This window comes from Babylonia areolata, chromosome 1 (genome assembly GCF_041734735.1).
Source record: "Babylonia areolata isolate BAREFJ2019XMU chromosome 1, ASM4173473v1, whole genome shotgun sequence".
Lineage (NCBI taxonomy): Eukaryota > Metazoa > Mollusca > Gastropoda > Neogastropoda > Buccinidae > Babylonia > Babylonia areolata.
The window spans coordinates 39396832-39414143 of record NC_134876.1 but is presented as its reverse complement, the minus strand read 5'-3'; the positions used below and the strand labels follow the sequence as shown (position 1 = coordinate 39414143).

At 39.1% G+C, this 17312-nt stretch overlaps 2 protein-coding genes across 2 annotated transcripts in view; one reads left to right on the top strand and one right to left on the bottom strand.

The window, feature by feature from the left end:
• LOC143282805 (cytokine receptor-like factor 3) overlaps positions 1-5618 on the top strand; it is a 35073-nt gene extending 29455 nt beyond the window's left edge. The window contains exon 8 of the mRNA XM_076588591.1: positions 710-5618. Within this exon, the coding sequence (XP_076444706.1) occupies positions 710-969 (260 nt within the window). The 3' untranslated portion in view covers positions 970-5618. The remainder of the gene's footprint in view (positions 1-709) is intronic.
• On the bottom strand, positions 5256-17120 carry LOC143282812 (protein BUD31 homolog). The gene is made up of 4 exons (XM_076588603.1): positions 16926-17120; positions 10748-10870; positions 9489-9655; positions 5256-6357 (listed from the first exon to the last, which is right to left on the bottom strand). Exons 1-4 carry the CDS (start codon positions 17017-17019, stop codon positions 6307-6309), a joined length of 435 nt encoding a protein of 144 aa, XP_076444718.1. The 5' UTR covers positions 17020-17120; the 3' UTR covers positions 5256-6306.
• Between the last annotated feature and the right edge of the window lie 192 nt (positions 17121-17312).

Here is a 17312-nt window from a genome sequence, read left to right as displayed (position 1 = left end):
TGAATCAAGAAAGATTCCCCAAGCTAAAGCTACCAGTAGTTTTGTCAATGAACTCAATACAAACCAGGGAAAAGTCAGAATATGTCGCTGACAAGTTATCTTGTCATTGTGGCAACAAAGCGTATATGGTTGCACAGATGAGTTATCTCGTCATATGGCAGCCTTGGGGTTAAATTCCACCTTTTTTTCTCTTTTCTTTTTTTCATCAAAACCTTCACTGCATGAGACTGAGTGAGATTTCTTCTATATATAAAAAAAGAAAAAATGGATGTTGTTGCCTGATTTGGAGAAGCTGCTTTTTGCTTGTGTTGGAGACAGGCTGGCTTTGCATTTTGGCAATCTGGGATAAGACCCGAGTCCCAAAGAATGAAATGGACATATTGGCTTTGATTGCAGTTTAACAGTACACCTGCTTTGTGGATGACCTAGAAAGAGGCTGAGCTGTGAGCACTCATGGCTTGTTTGTGATTCAGTCTTGTTCCTGTTTATTTGACCTGCTGTCTTTGAAATCAGGAGGTATTATTTCAATGTACCTTTTCACTATCACTGCTTGGTTTGAGCTGACTGAAAGGACTGAGAGAATTACTGGGACAGATTTTGCAGAAGACTATTTTATATATGTGTATGTATGTGTGTGTGTGTGATTAATTCAATTACTCTGTAATTACCATTTTGACATATGTAATGAACAAGCATGTATGCATTGCAGGAGAGGTGTTTGTTGATGGCAAAGAAATGAAAACCAAGCTGCCAGCCATCAAAAAAAGTACCACGCTAACTTTCCAGACTGAACTGCTCCCCAACGGGAAGGTCAGGGTTAGTGTACAGGTGGACAACAAAGAGGTCACGCTCGATTGGAGAGTCTACTCCTTGAAAGATGCCGACCAAGAACCACGGCAGATTGTGTCACCATCCTTTTATTTTGCACTGCGCTTTGCTCAAGAACACTGGAAGATTGGAGTGGAATGAAAACATCCTTGAGCTGGTCAGCACAAGCAGCTGCAGTGATTTGGTTTTGCTGCCCCAGCTTCCATGCCATTTAAAGGCATTTCCACACCAAATCCACCATATACTTCCTCACCTGGTCTTCATCGCAGTATCGGTGCACAGTGGACTTTATTAGTTTAATGAAGTCAACATTAAAACAAATCCCATTCATAACTTCTTGATGATGTGGATCATTTCTAAGTCTCTTTAACTTATCAGTGGTTGTCTTTGATCTCAAACCTGTCAAGTCTTGTTGTTTTTGTCTTTCACTGATGCCACATTCTTGGTCATGTCTTTCAGTTTCACTCATGCCTCATAGAGATACAAAATGATGCGATCTTTTCACCCTCTCTTTCTCCCTGTCACATCATAAAATTTGCCTTGTAACATGACTTGAAGTGCCTCATTTTATATCACAAGAAAGTGTGAATGAAAATAATGACATTTTTGCAAAATAAAATTGTACACAAATGTGTAAGTGCCTATAGTTATAATCAGTCAGTTTTAAACATGTATTTTGTTTCAGCTTCCTGACTGTAATTCAGCTGCTTTGGAATCAAATTCATTTTTTTAAACACATTTTAATGTTTTTGTTTTCATTCTGTATTGTAAGGGATGCTCATATTGGATTTGTACATATACTGTGCACAGATTTCCGTTTTTGATATTCTCGTTTAGTAGCGAGTGTGACTGGACTTGAAAACTGCATTAGCGTATGGCATTGTTTTTGACTCAAATGCATAAACTAAGTGAGTCTGTGCAGTCACCTTGGCGTGTTTGTATACCATGCGTGTGTGTGCATGGAAGGGAGAGATAAGCTGCGATGTCTGCATTTTCTCAGTTACCACAAATGGCAGAGCAATCAAACATGGTAAAATTATAGTTAGAAATTTACAAACAGCCCTTTTATGACAAGGAACAGGGTGACAGATCAAAGGTCATGGTCATCTCTTTGCAAAATAGAGAAAGCTACCAGACACATTAGTGCTTGCGTCTAATCTCAACATTTCAGTCCAGTTTTTATCAAATCATGCCCATGTGTTTTCTTTCAAAAGTCAAGATCAGGGCATCAAAGCTTACAGCAGGACATATTTTAGAGGAAAAAAAGGTACAATTACAATGGAGGTAAGACTGTGCATCCTCTCTTCGCTATCATGAGAGCAACTGGCCAAAACTGGGATGTTCAGGGGTTCAAAAGTCCAGTGTCACAACACAGCACATAAGTTGTTTGTTGTTTTTTTTAAAGGAAAAGGTTGAAGTAATGTTGATTGTGGGTTTTTCATCAAACTTTGTGCAAGCAGTGATTTATTATCACCAGACCATAAACCCTTTTGAAGAATCAAAGTTCTGTGTCAAGAGTTAAATGTGTCCAGAAGTGAAGGTTAGAGGGCACAGGTCAAGTTGAGAACAGTGTGTGATTCAAAATGTTCTGTTGAAATGTAAATCCTTGGACTGACCATTTTTCTGTTCTGTAATTTTTGTGTTAGGTTTAGTGAGTATCACATGTGAATTGTGCATGTGTGTGTGTGGTATTAACTCTTGTTATGTATATGTGCACAATAACTTGATAAGGCAGGTACATCAAAATTGATTAGTGAATAATATCAGTTATCATATTATTGTTGTCAACTTACAATGGCTATCAACATTTGACAGGTATGGTTGGTTTTTTATGTTTTACTTGTGCCTGGCAAGATTCATGGTACTGGTTTTTTTCTTTTTTATCATGTGTCCTAAAAATAATTAACATTTACAAGGTGAATGGTCTAATCATACCTGAAAAGAATCACACAAAAACATTCAATGAATGACTGGGTGTTTCTTCTTCTTCCATCCCTTTACTCTGAAAAGTCATTGGGGCGCTGCACAGAGCTGTTCATCAGATTCCTCCTATCAGTTGTATGTCAAAGCCAGTGTATCTGCAAATGGTTTTCTTGACTATCCTGCAGTGTTATCTACTGTCTTCTAAACTGGCGTTGAATGTACATCAAATTATGAGAAATTACTGGTTCCTTTACCTGAAAATGAGTAGAGATTGTACAGCTTGGTAATGGTAGCACACCTCACACCTTATGAAATACTGTTTTATACTGCTTGAGTTTTTTGTTTTTGTTCTCCAGAAATTACCAGTCCTGAACCAAGTTACTGGAAGGATCAGTGTCTAGATATTTTGCTGTGTTGAATGAATGGAGATAAGACACAAAGTTAAAACAAAACAAATACATTGTAATTTAAAAAAATCAATCAAAACTGATTAAATCCTATAAAAGCAAGCCAGTGCTGAGCAATCCAAACTGTTGAAATGCTTCATATACAAGCCAGTGTTTTAGAGTGTGATACCGTCTCTTTCTGCATAAAATGTGTGTGTGTTTGACCATGAGTGTATGTGGGAATTATGTGTTCATGTCAAAATAAAAAATTAAAACATATTTGCTTTTTGTTTTTGTTTTTTTTGCTGCCCCATCATCTGCACCGTTTCAGTGGCATTACTCCCACGCTGCTCATTTAGATTCCCCCATACACGGCCACGTCCGTCGCAGTCCCAGCGTCGGCAGTCCACAGGGAACCATCGACGTTAGGTCACCAGGAGGCCACACACCAGAGGAGACCCTGCACTGCTGCTGAGTCACTTCGATGGTGTTCATTGGTGCCTGTTCTGTTTTAACGTACTTAGGACACCACCTACTAAGCCCCCTACTAACGACAATAATGGCTTAGTCGCGGAGCCAGACTGAGTGAGCATCCCTCCCAGAGTGGAGACCGCCACCACGTCCCTCAAACAACAGCCCCCCATGAATCTGCCGACACTGATGACATTGACAGGACTCACCCCAAGCACGGAAGTGGAGTGGTATTGAAACTGAGGTTACCATGAGAGCAGGGCATGAAAGGCCACAGACTTTGAGACTATTTTGTTTATATTGATGACGATGAAGGAGGAGGAGGATGACGATGTTGCTATGGAGGTCCATTTTGGTTTGGGACTGCGTGACAAGGCTGTACTCTACGCTTCCTGTCATAATGATATCCCGGCGTTAACCAGGCCCGAGAGATACAGACACTTGCAGTGTTGGTCAGGTAATTAGAGCAACACACCCAAAGACGCATCCTTGAAGTGGATGACACTCGACTGTGTGGTCCCAGTCTCCCCATTTAAGCCCACAGCACGCTCAACTCTAGGTAGGAGCCGGCCACAGGCCGAAAAACCCACCTCCGCTGGGATTCGAACCCGCGTCCTCCCAGCCGTCAGTCCGCGACGCTAACCACTTCGCCACGGCGGCTGGTAAATTAAAACATGTTTTCTTCTGGACAAGTTTATGTGGTAACTTCAAAAGAAAGGTTATGGGCATTGACAATGGTACACCATGTGATTGGACTTCTGTTGATCTGTTATTCATCACATATTGAATTACAAGCTATCAGTACTCAGAATCGTCCAGTTCACTTTATGTTGATTGTTATCTGCTGAAAATGATTAGTTAATATCTGTTCAGCATGTTACAGTATTTTGGGGTGTTTTCTTTTAACATTTAAAATTTTTAATATCAGGCACCTGACCAGTGTTTATTATTTTAGTAAATCGTAATACTTTTACGTAATTGAATGAGTAAAATTAGATAATCTAGTGGTAGTTATAACACAGTCTCCTGTAATTACTGCATGTGAATGTACTGATCAATAACGATATTTCATATTCTGGGGCCAAATTCAAACTGTCTTAAGTGCATTGGTACAAGAACATATTTCTGTGCTAGAAAAATAATGTTATTGCTGCATCACCCTCATTTACATGCTGAAATGGTTATTGTAAAAATGCACGTCTTCTCTGAAAAAGAACAAGTCATGTTTTGAAAGCTGAAAAGGAAAGGGCTGAACAGAAAGGGCAAAACTTTTAGTTCAGTTTATCTTATGTCTGGAGAATGGTTTGAATTTCTTGTGGTAAAGAATTTGTTGTGTTGCGCGCTACATATGTGTCAGTATTGCTGATATTTGAAGTGCTCCTTCATTGGTGACTGAACATGGAATAAAGCATTATTTTATCTATTGTGTGTTTGTTCAGATAATTTGTGTGTGCATGTTTAAAGAATTTGTAATCAGATTGTTTGCAAACAGTGCTTGTCATCTTGTTATTTTTTGCTTTTCTTGAGGGGGAACAGTGGGAGGTTTGCTTTTCCAGCAGTACACACTTGGTTTGGTCTCAGTCAACAGCAAGGGTCATGACTGAACATATCAAAATACAAAACATCATAAAAGTAAAAACATTAAAATTCTTCAAATTTTAGAATACTTTAATCTGTCATTCCCAAATTTATCTACATGCAAAAAACAATCGTACATTACAAAAAACAAACAAGTTCTGCTGTTTGCATGCATGAATAAAGTAAGCTTGCATGTGCAGAGTATGGATTTGTGGAAGAAAGAGATACATTTAAGGTGGTGTTATCAGAAACATAATTTGAATTTCTAAAGCCTCCATCAAATCACTCACTGGGTCTCACTTTCTCTTGTACCCGGGCACATTGCTGAAATTGGGGAGAGAACACTGCCAGAGCTGAGCCATGCTTTCTCTCGCTCAGGTGTGGGTAATTTAATGAGCACTGAGGTAAAAAAAGATTTTTTTATTTTATTTTTTTTTAAGAAAAAAGGTATACTGTATTACATCCTCATCCTGAAACTTTTTTTTTTTAATCACAAATGAAACATGCTGATCACAAAATGAAGTACAGAACATGGAACATCATTCATCTGATACCATTTCAACTGTCAATTAGGTTAAAATTAGAGATTTTAAATTTGTCTGTGAAAAAAAATTTTTTTTTTTTTTTTAATCCATGTTTGGAAGAATATCAATGCAAAGTTGTCAGAAGAATATCCAGGTCTGGTGCAAATGTGCTGAAAGATTTTCACTCACTATTACAGTTTAGTGTAAGTGCCATCTGGCGCAAATAAACACAAGTAAGTCCTAAAGCTTGCCAACATTAAACCCTGCAATGGTAATACAACTGAAATTATCTGCCTGTCAAGAAACTTATTACAAGGTACTGATGGTAGTGATGACATATTTATGCACCAGTTGGACCAATGAAAACAGCATAACATGTGTAAATGAAAAATCTAAAACAAGCTTCTTGTCTTTGACTGGTGGTAACTATACTATTTCTAAAGACATTTTAAAAAAGACAATAACAAGTTCAGTCAGAAATGAAAAGCACTGTTCCAATAAAACAAAAGAAATGTGTTCAGACTATAAGACGAGTCCATTCAATACATCATGAAAATCATTTCCCGAAGAGAAAAAGCAGGTTCCACAAAGAACTCTCATCCAGAACAACCCCTGCATCCACAGTGAATACACTCCACAATCTTGCCCTGCAACAAACATCACATAAGTATTCCATCTATATACTGGTACTGAATTTTTTTTTCATTTGTTTTTATGTTTTAAAGTATCAGATGTATTCTTAAACATTCGCAGACCACTTTACAGGTTTAGTTTAATGAGTTTTCAATTTTGCACTGAAACAAACCAATGCAATTTTCATTTAAAATTTGATGCACAAGTTACATCACAAACCAATGCAATTTTCATTTAAAATTTGATGCACAAGTTATATCACATACATAATGACATACAAATATTATTACACATGGCTATCAGTAATATTCTATCAGTAATATCTACTGAATTAAATATCAAGTGACAATAATGTAATGATTGGTTGTGTTGTAATGACTGCAGTTGGCGATGTCTACTGGCATTAACTCTTTCATCCCTGCAGCACGGTTTTCCTGTTTACAGGATTTTTACCCTTCATTCCTGGAAGCCGGAAAACCGTGCAGCAGAGAATTCCCCCTTTCCTTCCTGCGGCACGGAAAATCGGTTCTCGCGGTAAGCGCTTTGAACTTCCGGCAAGTCGCGTCATCAGTGCGCGTCATCTATCCTTGACCGGGTCACTAGCAGGGCAGTGTTTATGAGTGGAATGGATGCCAGACACCCCCTTCCCCCTCCCTAGGCCGTGGGAAAGTGGGCGCCGCTACATTCTTGCTGATGTGCTGTGTAGACACATGGGCACAGAAAAACGGAATGTGTAGAAAGTTCGGATTGTGACCAGTTTTCTGATGATGAATTTCACAACGCTCTAACAGATAATGATTTCGATCTGTTTCAAATGAATGACAAGGAGAGAGTGCAATTAGCTGTTGCTACAGAAGCACAGATAGCGGGTGATGAAAAGTTAAAAAAGTAAGAAGTGTAAAAAATTGTTGTGTATACTTGTGCAGTAACTGGCATGACTGCTTCAAGGTATATCACACACATGTCACCTTTGTGTGGCATATTACGTGATGATTGTGACATGGACATGCGTATTTAGAGACAGTATCGTTTCTGAATAGTTTTTGTTCAAGAATTGTGTAGATAATGAACTGATTCTGGCTCAGTGACTGCTAGTGTAGTGAAAGGCATATAATATTCTCTTTTAGACAAAGTTCAAATCATTCATGTGATAAGGACAATAGTAGTGACAATTGTGACAGTTTTTCATGGATATGACTAGCAGTGTGGCACTGAGATACATGCGAGGCACTACTTGGTAAGTACCTGCATGATGTGCATACTCTGCAAGCAAAACACTGTCCTGCATGTAGTACGTAGTTGTATGCATTGTGTTTGACCCCAAAGTCACCTGTGTTACACCTGAGTGTCACCAGAGATATCACCCTATAGTGTCAACAGGGTCTCAGACAACTTCTCACATCAATTCTGAACACAACAGTATATGACAATCTTAGTGTACTGTAATGAGCCGCGTTACCGTAAGCCTCCAAAATAAGTACCCTGCTTCATACTTTCTTTCTCTTCTCTAAATCCAGGAATGAAGGGAATATGCGAATGGTAGGGATCTCAGAACAAGGGGGAGTAATGGTTCATAGTAAAATAGGAACGAAAGAGTTAAAAGAATAACCAAGTCATTGTGCCATGTGCTTTGTCAAAGATTCTCTATTCACACTCCACACACATCCATGCACACATGGAGTGTTAGCTTAGTGGTAATGCATCCGCCTAGGAAGTGAGAGAATTTGAGCGCACTGATTTGAATCCCAGTGGCGGTATTTTCTACCCTCCACTAGACGTTGTTAGTGGTCTGGACGTTATTCATTCAGATGAGACAACAAACCGAGGTCCTGTGTGCAGCATGCATTTAGCACATGTGCTAAAGGGTTGTCTCTGGAAAAATTCTAGAAGGAAAATGAATAAAATTGCAGACAGGAAAAAATACAAAATTGCGTGGTGCTCTCAGTGTAGTGACCGCGTGTCACCCTGGGGAGAGCAGCCCAAATTTCACAAAGAGAAATCTGTTGTGACAAAAGAGAAAAATAATAAAATACAAACACACACACATTTCTCTCTCTCTCTAAAACTGTCGCACACACACATTCATACAAAGTACACCCATTCTCCACATGTAAAGGCTGCTTCCTGCACCTTTTCAAAACCTTTTCCACATAGATTTGTTCATCCATCACACCACTACCAGCTTCCAATGCTTTCAAAAAATTTTCTTCCCATCGGAAAATTACTGTCTTTGAGACCAAAAGCATTTATCCAGTATTCAGGCATCAGAGTAGCCCACAGCCTCTAAAAGCAGGTGTCCAGGGGCTGCCCAGACCCTGGTGGATGATGGAAGACATAATACTTGATAGTGATTAAATACTGATGAAGATGGTGCTGACACTTGTTTGCAGGAAGTGCGCAAAAACAGAATGAGTTGCTTAAGAATACCACATATTTGCAAAAACAAAACAAACCATTTAAGAATAGCACTTGAGAATAACAAAAATTGAATCTGTGGCTGCCTGAGCTGAAACCACGGTAGACCAATCCTTTGACGTTGCCAGACCTGCGGACTGACGCCTGAGCATTCCTCTTTTCCCCCCAACACGAACATAAGGTAAAGGCTAATTGTCCCACAGCTTTTCACAGCCATCAGAGCAGTGAAATCATATCCACTGTTTCTAGGGCTCCACACTGGAAGGTGCGGCCCAATCCTCTCCTGTTTTATCCTTCCCCAATTGCTTGGGGATGTCAAGTACCTATTCTGAGGAAAATCACATTTAAATACCTTTCTTAAAGTCACAACACCATGCCAAAATGGGGCTTCAATCCCCAATCACTGGTGAATACCTGACTGACAACCATGGTGCCTACATATACACTGCATGTGTTTAAGCCACATTTCAGCTATCCTAACTTTCCACTGCTTCCTTTTTTTTTTCTACTCCAGGCAGAGCAACAACAACAACAAAAAAGGCTCCCACACATACACACACAAAAACGAATGAAAACAAAACTAAGTATCGGTACTACTTTTTTGTTTTCATGTCATTTAAGGTTGTTGTTGTTATTTAAGCACTATGTACTAAACCTCCATCTGTAAGAAAAAGCATGCATGATAAGGACATTTGGCAGAAAGCAATGTTACTGAAGCAAGTGTACTCACTGTCTCCAACTTTGCTTTTGGCACTCTGCAGATGCAGTTTGTGCTGAAGTTGGTGTCACGAGTCTGGATGCATCGGAGGCAGCACAAGTTCTCATAGCCCTGCTTTTTCCATTTTGCTATCAGGTTTTTGTCTGCAATGTTCTCCTTCAGGCAGTACTCATAAAGTTCTGAAAATTGAAACCGTTTAACAATAACAAGTAATGAACAAAAACAATTCAGAAATGTTATAGCACTGATATTGCATAAAATATGGCTGAAGACACATAACTCATCCAAGTACACTGAGAGGCTGAAGTCACATGCTGAAATTTATTAGATTTGACCTATTCCACAGTGGTGTATAATCCATATATACATTTAGGATAAAATTAAAAAGTTAATGTAAAATCTTCCTTTAGAGAAAATGCTTTTGCTATCTTAGCATTTTATTCTGGTTGTTCTTAAAAAGAAAGCAAATAAAATATATACTTAATAGCATGTAAATGCCACAGAAATTGAATCCTGACGTTCTCCTGAGAGAAAATTAGCAATATGATAATTCATGTCTTCTGACAGATCTATGCCATGAAAAGGCTAACTACTTGGACACAGCAGCTCCGTGTGTGTGTGTGTGTGTGTGTGTGTGTGTGTGTGTGTGCGTGCGCGCGCTCGCGCTCTCGTGTGTGTGTGCACCGCATACATGCATATTCACATCAAAGCAATTCATGTGACTATCAAGTATTAGACTGGAGGTGTAACATCGTATGTCACAGTGTGTGTGTGTGTGTGTGTGTGTGTGTGTGTGTGTTTGTGTGTGTGTTTGTCTCTGTGTGTGTATGTGTATGTTTACATGAAAGCAATTCATGTTACTATCAAGTATCATGAACTAGAGGGATAACAATCGCAACACTCATTCACACCCTGACCGATTCAAGGCATTCATATGTGACCTGAAATAGTCTCCTCCTTTTTGACTTAAAAAAAATAATAAATAAATAAACATATCTGCATATCTGGATACAAGGTAAAATACTGTTCCCTAAATACCCTTTCATTATTCAAACTTACATGAGCTTTGAAAATCAAAGTTGGAAACACCCTTATAAATATACTGATCCTCCCACTGGTCCCAGTATAAGTTCTCATAACAACCAACCAAAAATCAATAAACATTAATGAATTAAAAACAACAACAACAACAATAACAAAAAACTGGGTTCTTAACCAATATTGTAATTTCATCTAAATTAACATAAGCAAGTTGTTCAGAAACACCATACCTCTGCTGATAGCCTTGCGTCGATAGAACAGGTCATAGATGTAACGAGATTTCTGGTGGTGTAGACGGAAGATGGGCCACAAGGCTTCTACTTTACGCTTGCCTTCATGTGGTTCAGTCTCAGCTGTGGGACAATACCATAAAGTAACCAAATCTAAAATACTGACACTCCTGAAAACCAAAGTAACTAAAAAAAAAGGGTATTCATGGTATGATGGATATAAATATGTGTATACTCATCTAGAGAAACATTTTATTGTAACATATCTTGTACTTACCATACAAAGTAAAACTGACAGGTCTGTAATTGTCATGGGTCTATTGTCTTCCACAGTATTCTGGTCATCTGGGATCACTCCAATTAATAAGGCAGCTACAAAAGAATTTGTCAACCTTAAAACCAAGGCCATCATATGGGGTGACTACAATCTGCCAGACATAAGATGGAGGGACACAAGTGTCAGAGGATGCCAGTACCCAGAGCGCACAAATCGAGAGTACCTTGACTTGGTAGCAGAGTACCTTGATTTTGTAGCAGACAGTGGCATGGAGCAGCTTGTGGATTTTCCCACTCGAACAGACGCTACTCTAGGTCTGATTGTTACCACCCACACATGCCTGAAACAGGGCTGCAAACCCCTACCATCCATATCAGTGTTGCTATGTCCACCTGGTAGCTATCAAGCATTCTAGCAATGAGCGCTGTGCACCTTTCTGGTCTGTCGTCTCTGTCTAAAAGGGTGCGAACATTCCAGGCACCCAGAGTCAAGGCATGACATTCTTCTGTTGTTTTCGACCGCTAGTGTTGGATGTCCAAGTAGGTGCGGTTTCCTACTAGGTACGAGGCAAGGCAGGCTTTGTTTTGGGATCCTTTTATCTCTCCTTCCCCATGTGGGGAGAGCAGTGCTGTTCCTAAAAAGGGCTGCTCTGACACTGGGAGGATACGGGCGCCGCATCTGCCCCAGTCTACGGCGGACAACCATCACCCCACAGCCACCTGTGTGCAAAGTCGTGACTAGGAACTACCAGTAAATAATAGTCTACCACTAATACGAGTGCCAAATTCTTATTTAATAAAAGTTTAAAGGAAGGGAAGGTACCATTCAGCTGAAAACCAGCAAAGGTTAAACCTAGAATGAACCAAATAAAGTTCTACTTCTACAAACCAGTTAGTCTTACATTACATGTGTGGTAACTGGTATGTAAAGCCTGTGAAGGTATTATCAGAGTTAGGCTCAATAAACATGTAACTGAGGATCTTTTATTGAATTACCAGTATGGATTTACATCTGGAAGGTCTTGTGCTACACTATTCTATATCAAATACTATTCAAGACCGGGTGATTATGAGAAACAAATATGTTATATATCTATGGACATTGAATACCCAGACCTTCAATTTGTTCAAAAGGCCTTTGAAAAGGTTCCACAATGACATAAATGACTAATACACATAATGAACGGCTATGGTATTAGAGGTAGCTTACTTAGTTGGATAGAAGACTTTGTACATGTATAACAGAAGCCAGTATGTAAGCATTTCAGATGAAAGGTCAGACACATCAAGTGCAACCAGTGGTGTTCCTCACTCAGGGAAGTGTTTTGGGGCCGACATTACTCATTTACTTTATTAATGATATGCCAAATGTGCTGGAGTGTTTTGTAAAAATATTTGCTGATGACACAAACGCTTACTGTGGAATGAATTATAAAGAAAAGCAAATTCTGCTTCAAGAAAACTAGTATAATAATTCATAAATTAATCATAAATACACTAGTCAAGTTAGCGCAGATGTAACCAGTCCGAAAAGAATGCATAAATTTACATGTATTTAGTCCATTTTTGTGGACTGTTACAATGTGTTGAAAAATAATATATAGATGGCTATGAAAACTTTTAAACAATTATTTGAAACCTGTACCTAGCATCTGTCCGAGGATGAATGTGTCTAAGGTCACGGCCTTGGTTCATTTATTTAAATTTAATCCTGTGACTTAAGTTACTAGGAGACTTCACGCTCTGCATTGCAACCACAGCCTGGCGACCTTGCCAGCTCAGCATCTCTAATGAAGGTAAAATTTAGTTTTGTTAATATCATGGAAGATTACATTTTTCGACTATAGAACGATAAGAACATCGCCGATCACTAGACAAGTAAACTATATCTAGACATGATCCATGCGATTCATAATAACTTTTTCTGAGTTCATGAATGGAAACGATCGATCATTAAGCCATAGCACAGCCATGAAAAAGACAAAATGATTTCAGTAGGTGGCAATACATTTAATTAATGAATTATGTGTTGCAGAATTCAGTGTATTATTGTATCAGAGTTTCAATAATTGAAAATATTCAAGGCATTATTTTGAATATTATTATTTTAAGCTGGTGGAAATGCATAATACTAATGATATGGAAAAAATGAGTTGTAGAACTTGGTATGCATGTCAATATAACAGGGTTCCCAGGTGGTGGGCATGAAGCCAAAAAAGGACCTTTAAAGGACTTTATAAGGACCTCAAATCAGTTTAAAAGGACCTTTGCCGACATGACTTTACAGTACACCCCAATCTATTTGACATGCAGAACAGCAGACACTTACCTCTCATAAACGGAAGAACAGCTAATCCCATTTGACTGTCGTATTTAGTCTTTGCAATTCACGTCACTGTAGGCTAGGCCTAAGCAAAGCAGCAGCAGCAGGCGTGACTCACAGCCACTGTACCACGCTTCGCGTCTGCCACCGAGCAGAAAGCGTACTACTGTTAGGGCCTAGGCCTATAGGCTGTATCCTCCTACAGTAAGTACTGAGTTTCAGACGATCGCGTCGGCATCTTTCAACGCGCTTTGCAACTTGCGGTTTTGGTGTCGAAGGTGTTTCAGTTTCGTTCTCAAGTCTCTTTCTCTTCATAAAACAGGACTTAACAGTACCTTTCAAAAATTAAAAGGACCTCCTGATGAGTTAAAAGGACCAACTTGCTGAATCAAAGCACTTAAAAGGCCTTTTGACCAAAATCCAATTCCTAAGGACTTAAAAGGACTTGAAAGGACCCTATGAACCTTGTATAAGGATACTGATGGTGATGTATATTAGGAATGATAAATAATTTTTGTATTTTATTTTGGTTGTGGTTATCTATCGCAAGATTGTTTTTTGTTGTTGTTTTTTAAATTGAAAAAAATTTTTTTGCTACCCCATCATCTGCACCATTTCGGTGGCATTACTCCCACGCTGCTCATTTAGATTCCCCCATACACAGCCACACCCGGGTTCGTCCGTCACAGTTCCAGCATCAGCAGTCCATAGGGGACCATCGATGTTAGACTGTCAGGAGGCCACACACCAGAGGAGACCCTGCACTACTGCTGAGTCACTTCAATGGTGTTCAGTGGTGCCTGTTCTGATTCAACGTACTTAGGACACCACCTACTAAGCCGCCTACTAATGACAATAATGGCTTAGTCGCGGAGCCAGACTGAGTGAGCGTCCCTCCCAGAGTGGAGACTGTCAACACGTCCCTCAAACAACAACCCCCCATGAATCTGCCAACACTGAAGACATTGACAGGACTCACCCCAAGCACAGAAGTGGAGGGATATCGAAACTGAGGTTACCATGAGAGCAGGGCATGAAAGGTCACAAACTCTGAGACCGTTTTGTTTATATTCATGATGATGGAGGATGATGATGATGTTGCTATGGAGGTCCATTTTGGTTTGGGACTGCGTGACAAGGCTGTACACTATGCTTCCTGTCATAATGATATCCAAACATTAACCAGGCCTGAGAGATACAGACACTTGCAGTGTTGGTCAGGTAATTAGAGCAACACACCCAAAGACGCATCCTCGAAGTGGATGACACTCAACTGTGTGGTCCCAGTCTCCCCATTTAAGCCCACAGCACACTCAACTCTGGGTAGGAGCCGGCCACAGGCCAAAAAACCCACCTCCGCTGGGATTCGAACCCACATCCTCCCAGCCGTCAGTCTGTGACACTAACCACTTCGCCACAGTGACTGGTGCATTAGAATAATGTTACCTGTAAAGCATTATGGAAACTTGCTAATACCGTTAAAAGAAACTCAGTTTCCAAAGCCAGTGTTAAATGACAAGTTCATGGGAACATATTCAGATTGTTTTTATTGTTATTATTTGATTGTCACTGGCATTATATTTTATTTTGTCATTATAGGAGTAATTATAAATATTTGGTTATGAATTAATTAATATGATAGGTCACAAGAAATTCTCACTCAGTTGAGTGTATCATTTATGGAGATTAACTTGACTGGAAACTGTTAATCTTGAGTAGTGTGTGTGTTGATACAATGACAGAAACACTTTTTCTGTTGCACAGAAAATCTATTCTGTTATACAGTTATGGAACAAACATCAGATAGTTTGCTTGGGTCAAAGTAGAGTCTTTTTGGTATTTGAAAAAAATTAAATTACTAGATCAAATTGGACATAATTTTGATTCCATTATATGTGTGTGTGTGTGTGTGTGTGTGTTATGAACTAGATGTTCAGAGTGATTGTCACTGAATATGTGGCTATGTCAGTATGTGAAGACCTCATCATAATTTTTGTGATAATTTGGTGATAAATGTTACATTGCTGCTACATCTGCTGGAGTATACATTCTGTAGTTGTAATCTATTTTAAAATATCAGTGATAATGGAAATACTCTTATTGTTGGTTATGCTGATTTTATCAGTAATGAATGTGATATAAAGTAACCCTTAACCATTGGAATACAACGAGCTTGCAATGAGTACAGGTTATAAAAATATAAGATATATATATATATATATATATATATATATATATATGTGTGTGTGTGTGTGTGTGTGTGTGTGTGTGTGTGTGAAAAATTGTTGTGCTAAGTGAATGAGTAATCCTACAAAATGTAACAAAATTCTTACCAGCTGTTTTGTCTGATTCAGGGGCACTTCTTCTTCTTATTATTGTTATCATTATTTTTTTCCTCTTCTGATTTTGTTAGTCTGACTGATTTGGGGCCATCCACTGTTGAAAAAAATTATGTGAACCACCATTTTTATTTAATTTAAGAAAATTATAAACTATGATAAAATCCATTGCTCCATTTTATTATATTGTGAGAAAGGCAAACTGTTGACCGGACCCACGCTGTGAAATCACTCCATCCCATCCAGCCAAAACTCACTACCTACTTCCACATGTAAAACATACACCTTCAGCCATATATTCCTATACTCATTCACAGGTTTACCAAGCAAATTATAGTGACGGGCAGTATGTCCGACAAAGAGAGACTAAATAGTTTGAAACTTCCAAGCCTTGAATATCACAGGTAAAGGGGTGATATGATGGAGACATATGATTATAAACTTCTACATGGAGTATGGACATTACAAGAGCACAACACAAAATCGTTTCACTCTAATACTTGTCTAAAGGACAGTACATACCAGGGGACGCCCACAAAAACTAATGAAAACATTCACCAAATCAAACCTTTTTTCACATTTTTTTTAACCGGGTTGTTACCTTGTGGAATAATCTGCCCAGTAACATTCATACATTGTGATTGTCACTGCAGGAACACTAACAATTTTACGAATTTATTAGGTAAACATTGGGAGGATTATGGCTTCCAAATAAATTTATCCATAGGAAGCTAGCCATAGCAACTGTAACTGCGCACTCTAGGACTTCCAGCCAAGGATAAGAGCTCCCCCTGCCCTTTGGTCATCCTCTTCCGCCTTCACAGCCGTTGGGAAAGGTTTCATCCTCCACCTGGTCCCTGGCTGGGAGACTTCACAAGCAGCAGGTAGTACTGGGTTACATGGTACCAGTAGCAAGGGCTATGCCCCTGACCTGACATACCAATGATATGGTTATGATTAATAACGCCAGTCATCTGGATTCTGCGACATTAATCTACAGATACAGATGATGAATGAAAGTTCTTGCAGAAGCGTACGTGCGAATCCCGCCCAACAACAACAAACAAAAGAAGAAAATGAATAAATAAAGTAAAAAGAAATAAATGAAGATGAATATTTGATGGGGACATAAAAAAAGACCGAGAGGTCTAGGCAAATGACCTGCCAGACCCTGCACGACTACTACTACCACTATGATACGAAAAACTCAAAAAGCCAAAACCGAAAACGATTTACTTACCTTCCCGCATTTTCTGATCAAGCTCATCTATTGTTGGCTCAATCAGTTCCCATCCATCAGGAGGAGGTTTTCTACTTCTCCTCACTTTCGGCATGGTGTTCTTTATTGCGTTTAAAAGTAAATGTTTGGGATAAGTAGTAGCTTACTATGTGCGAACTCTCAAACGTACGGTAAGGACAGCTACTCTGAACAACTTTCTTTCATTTCCTGTTGTACAGGGGGGTCTCTTTATTCTATTTCATCGTATAACTTTTATCAAACTATCACCGAAAGTATAAGAGACTAGCCCGTACTGTTAGTGCAGTAAACGAATATTTCAGTTCAAGACAGCCAGCTTATATACCTTTTTATGTTTCTTTTGTATGTACACCATGCACTAGAGAAAAA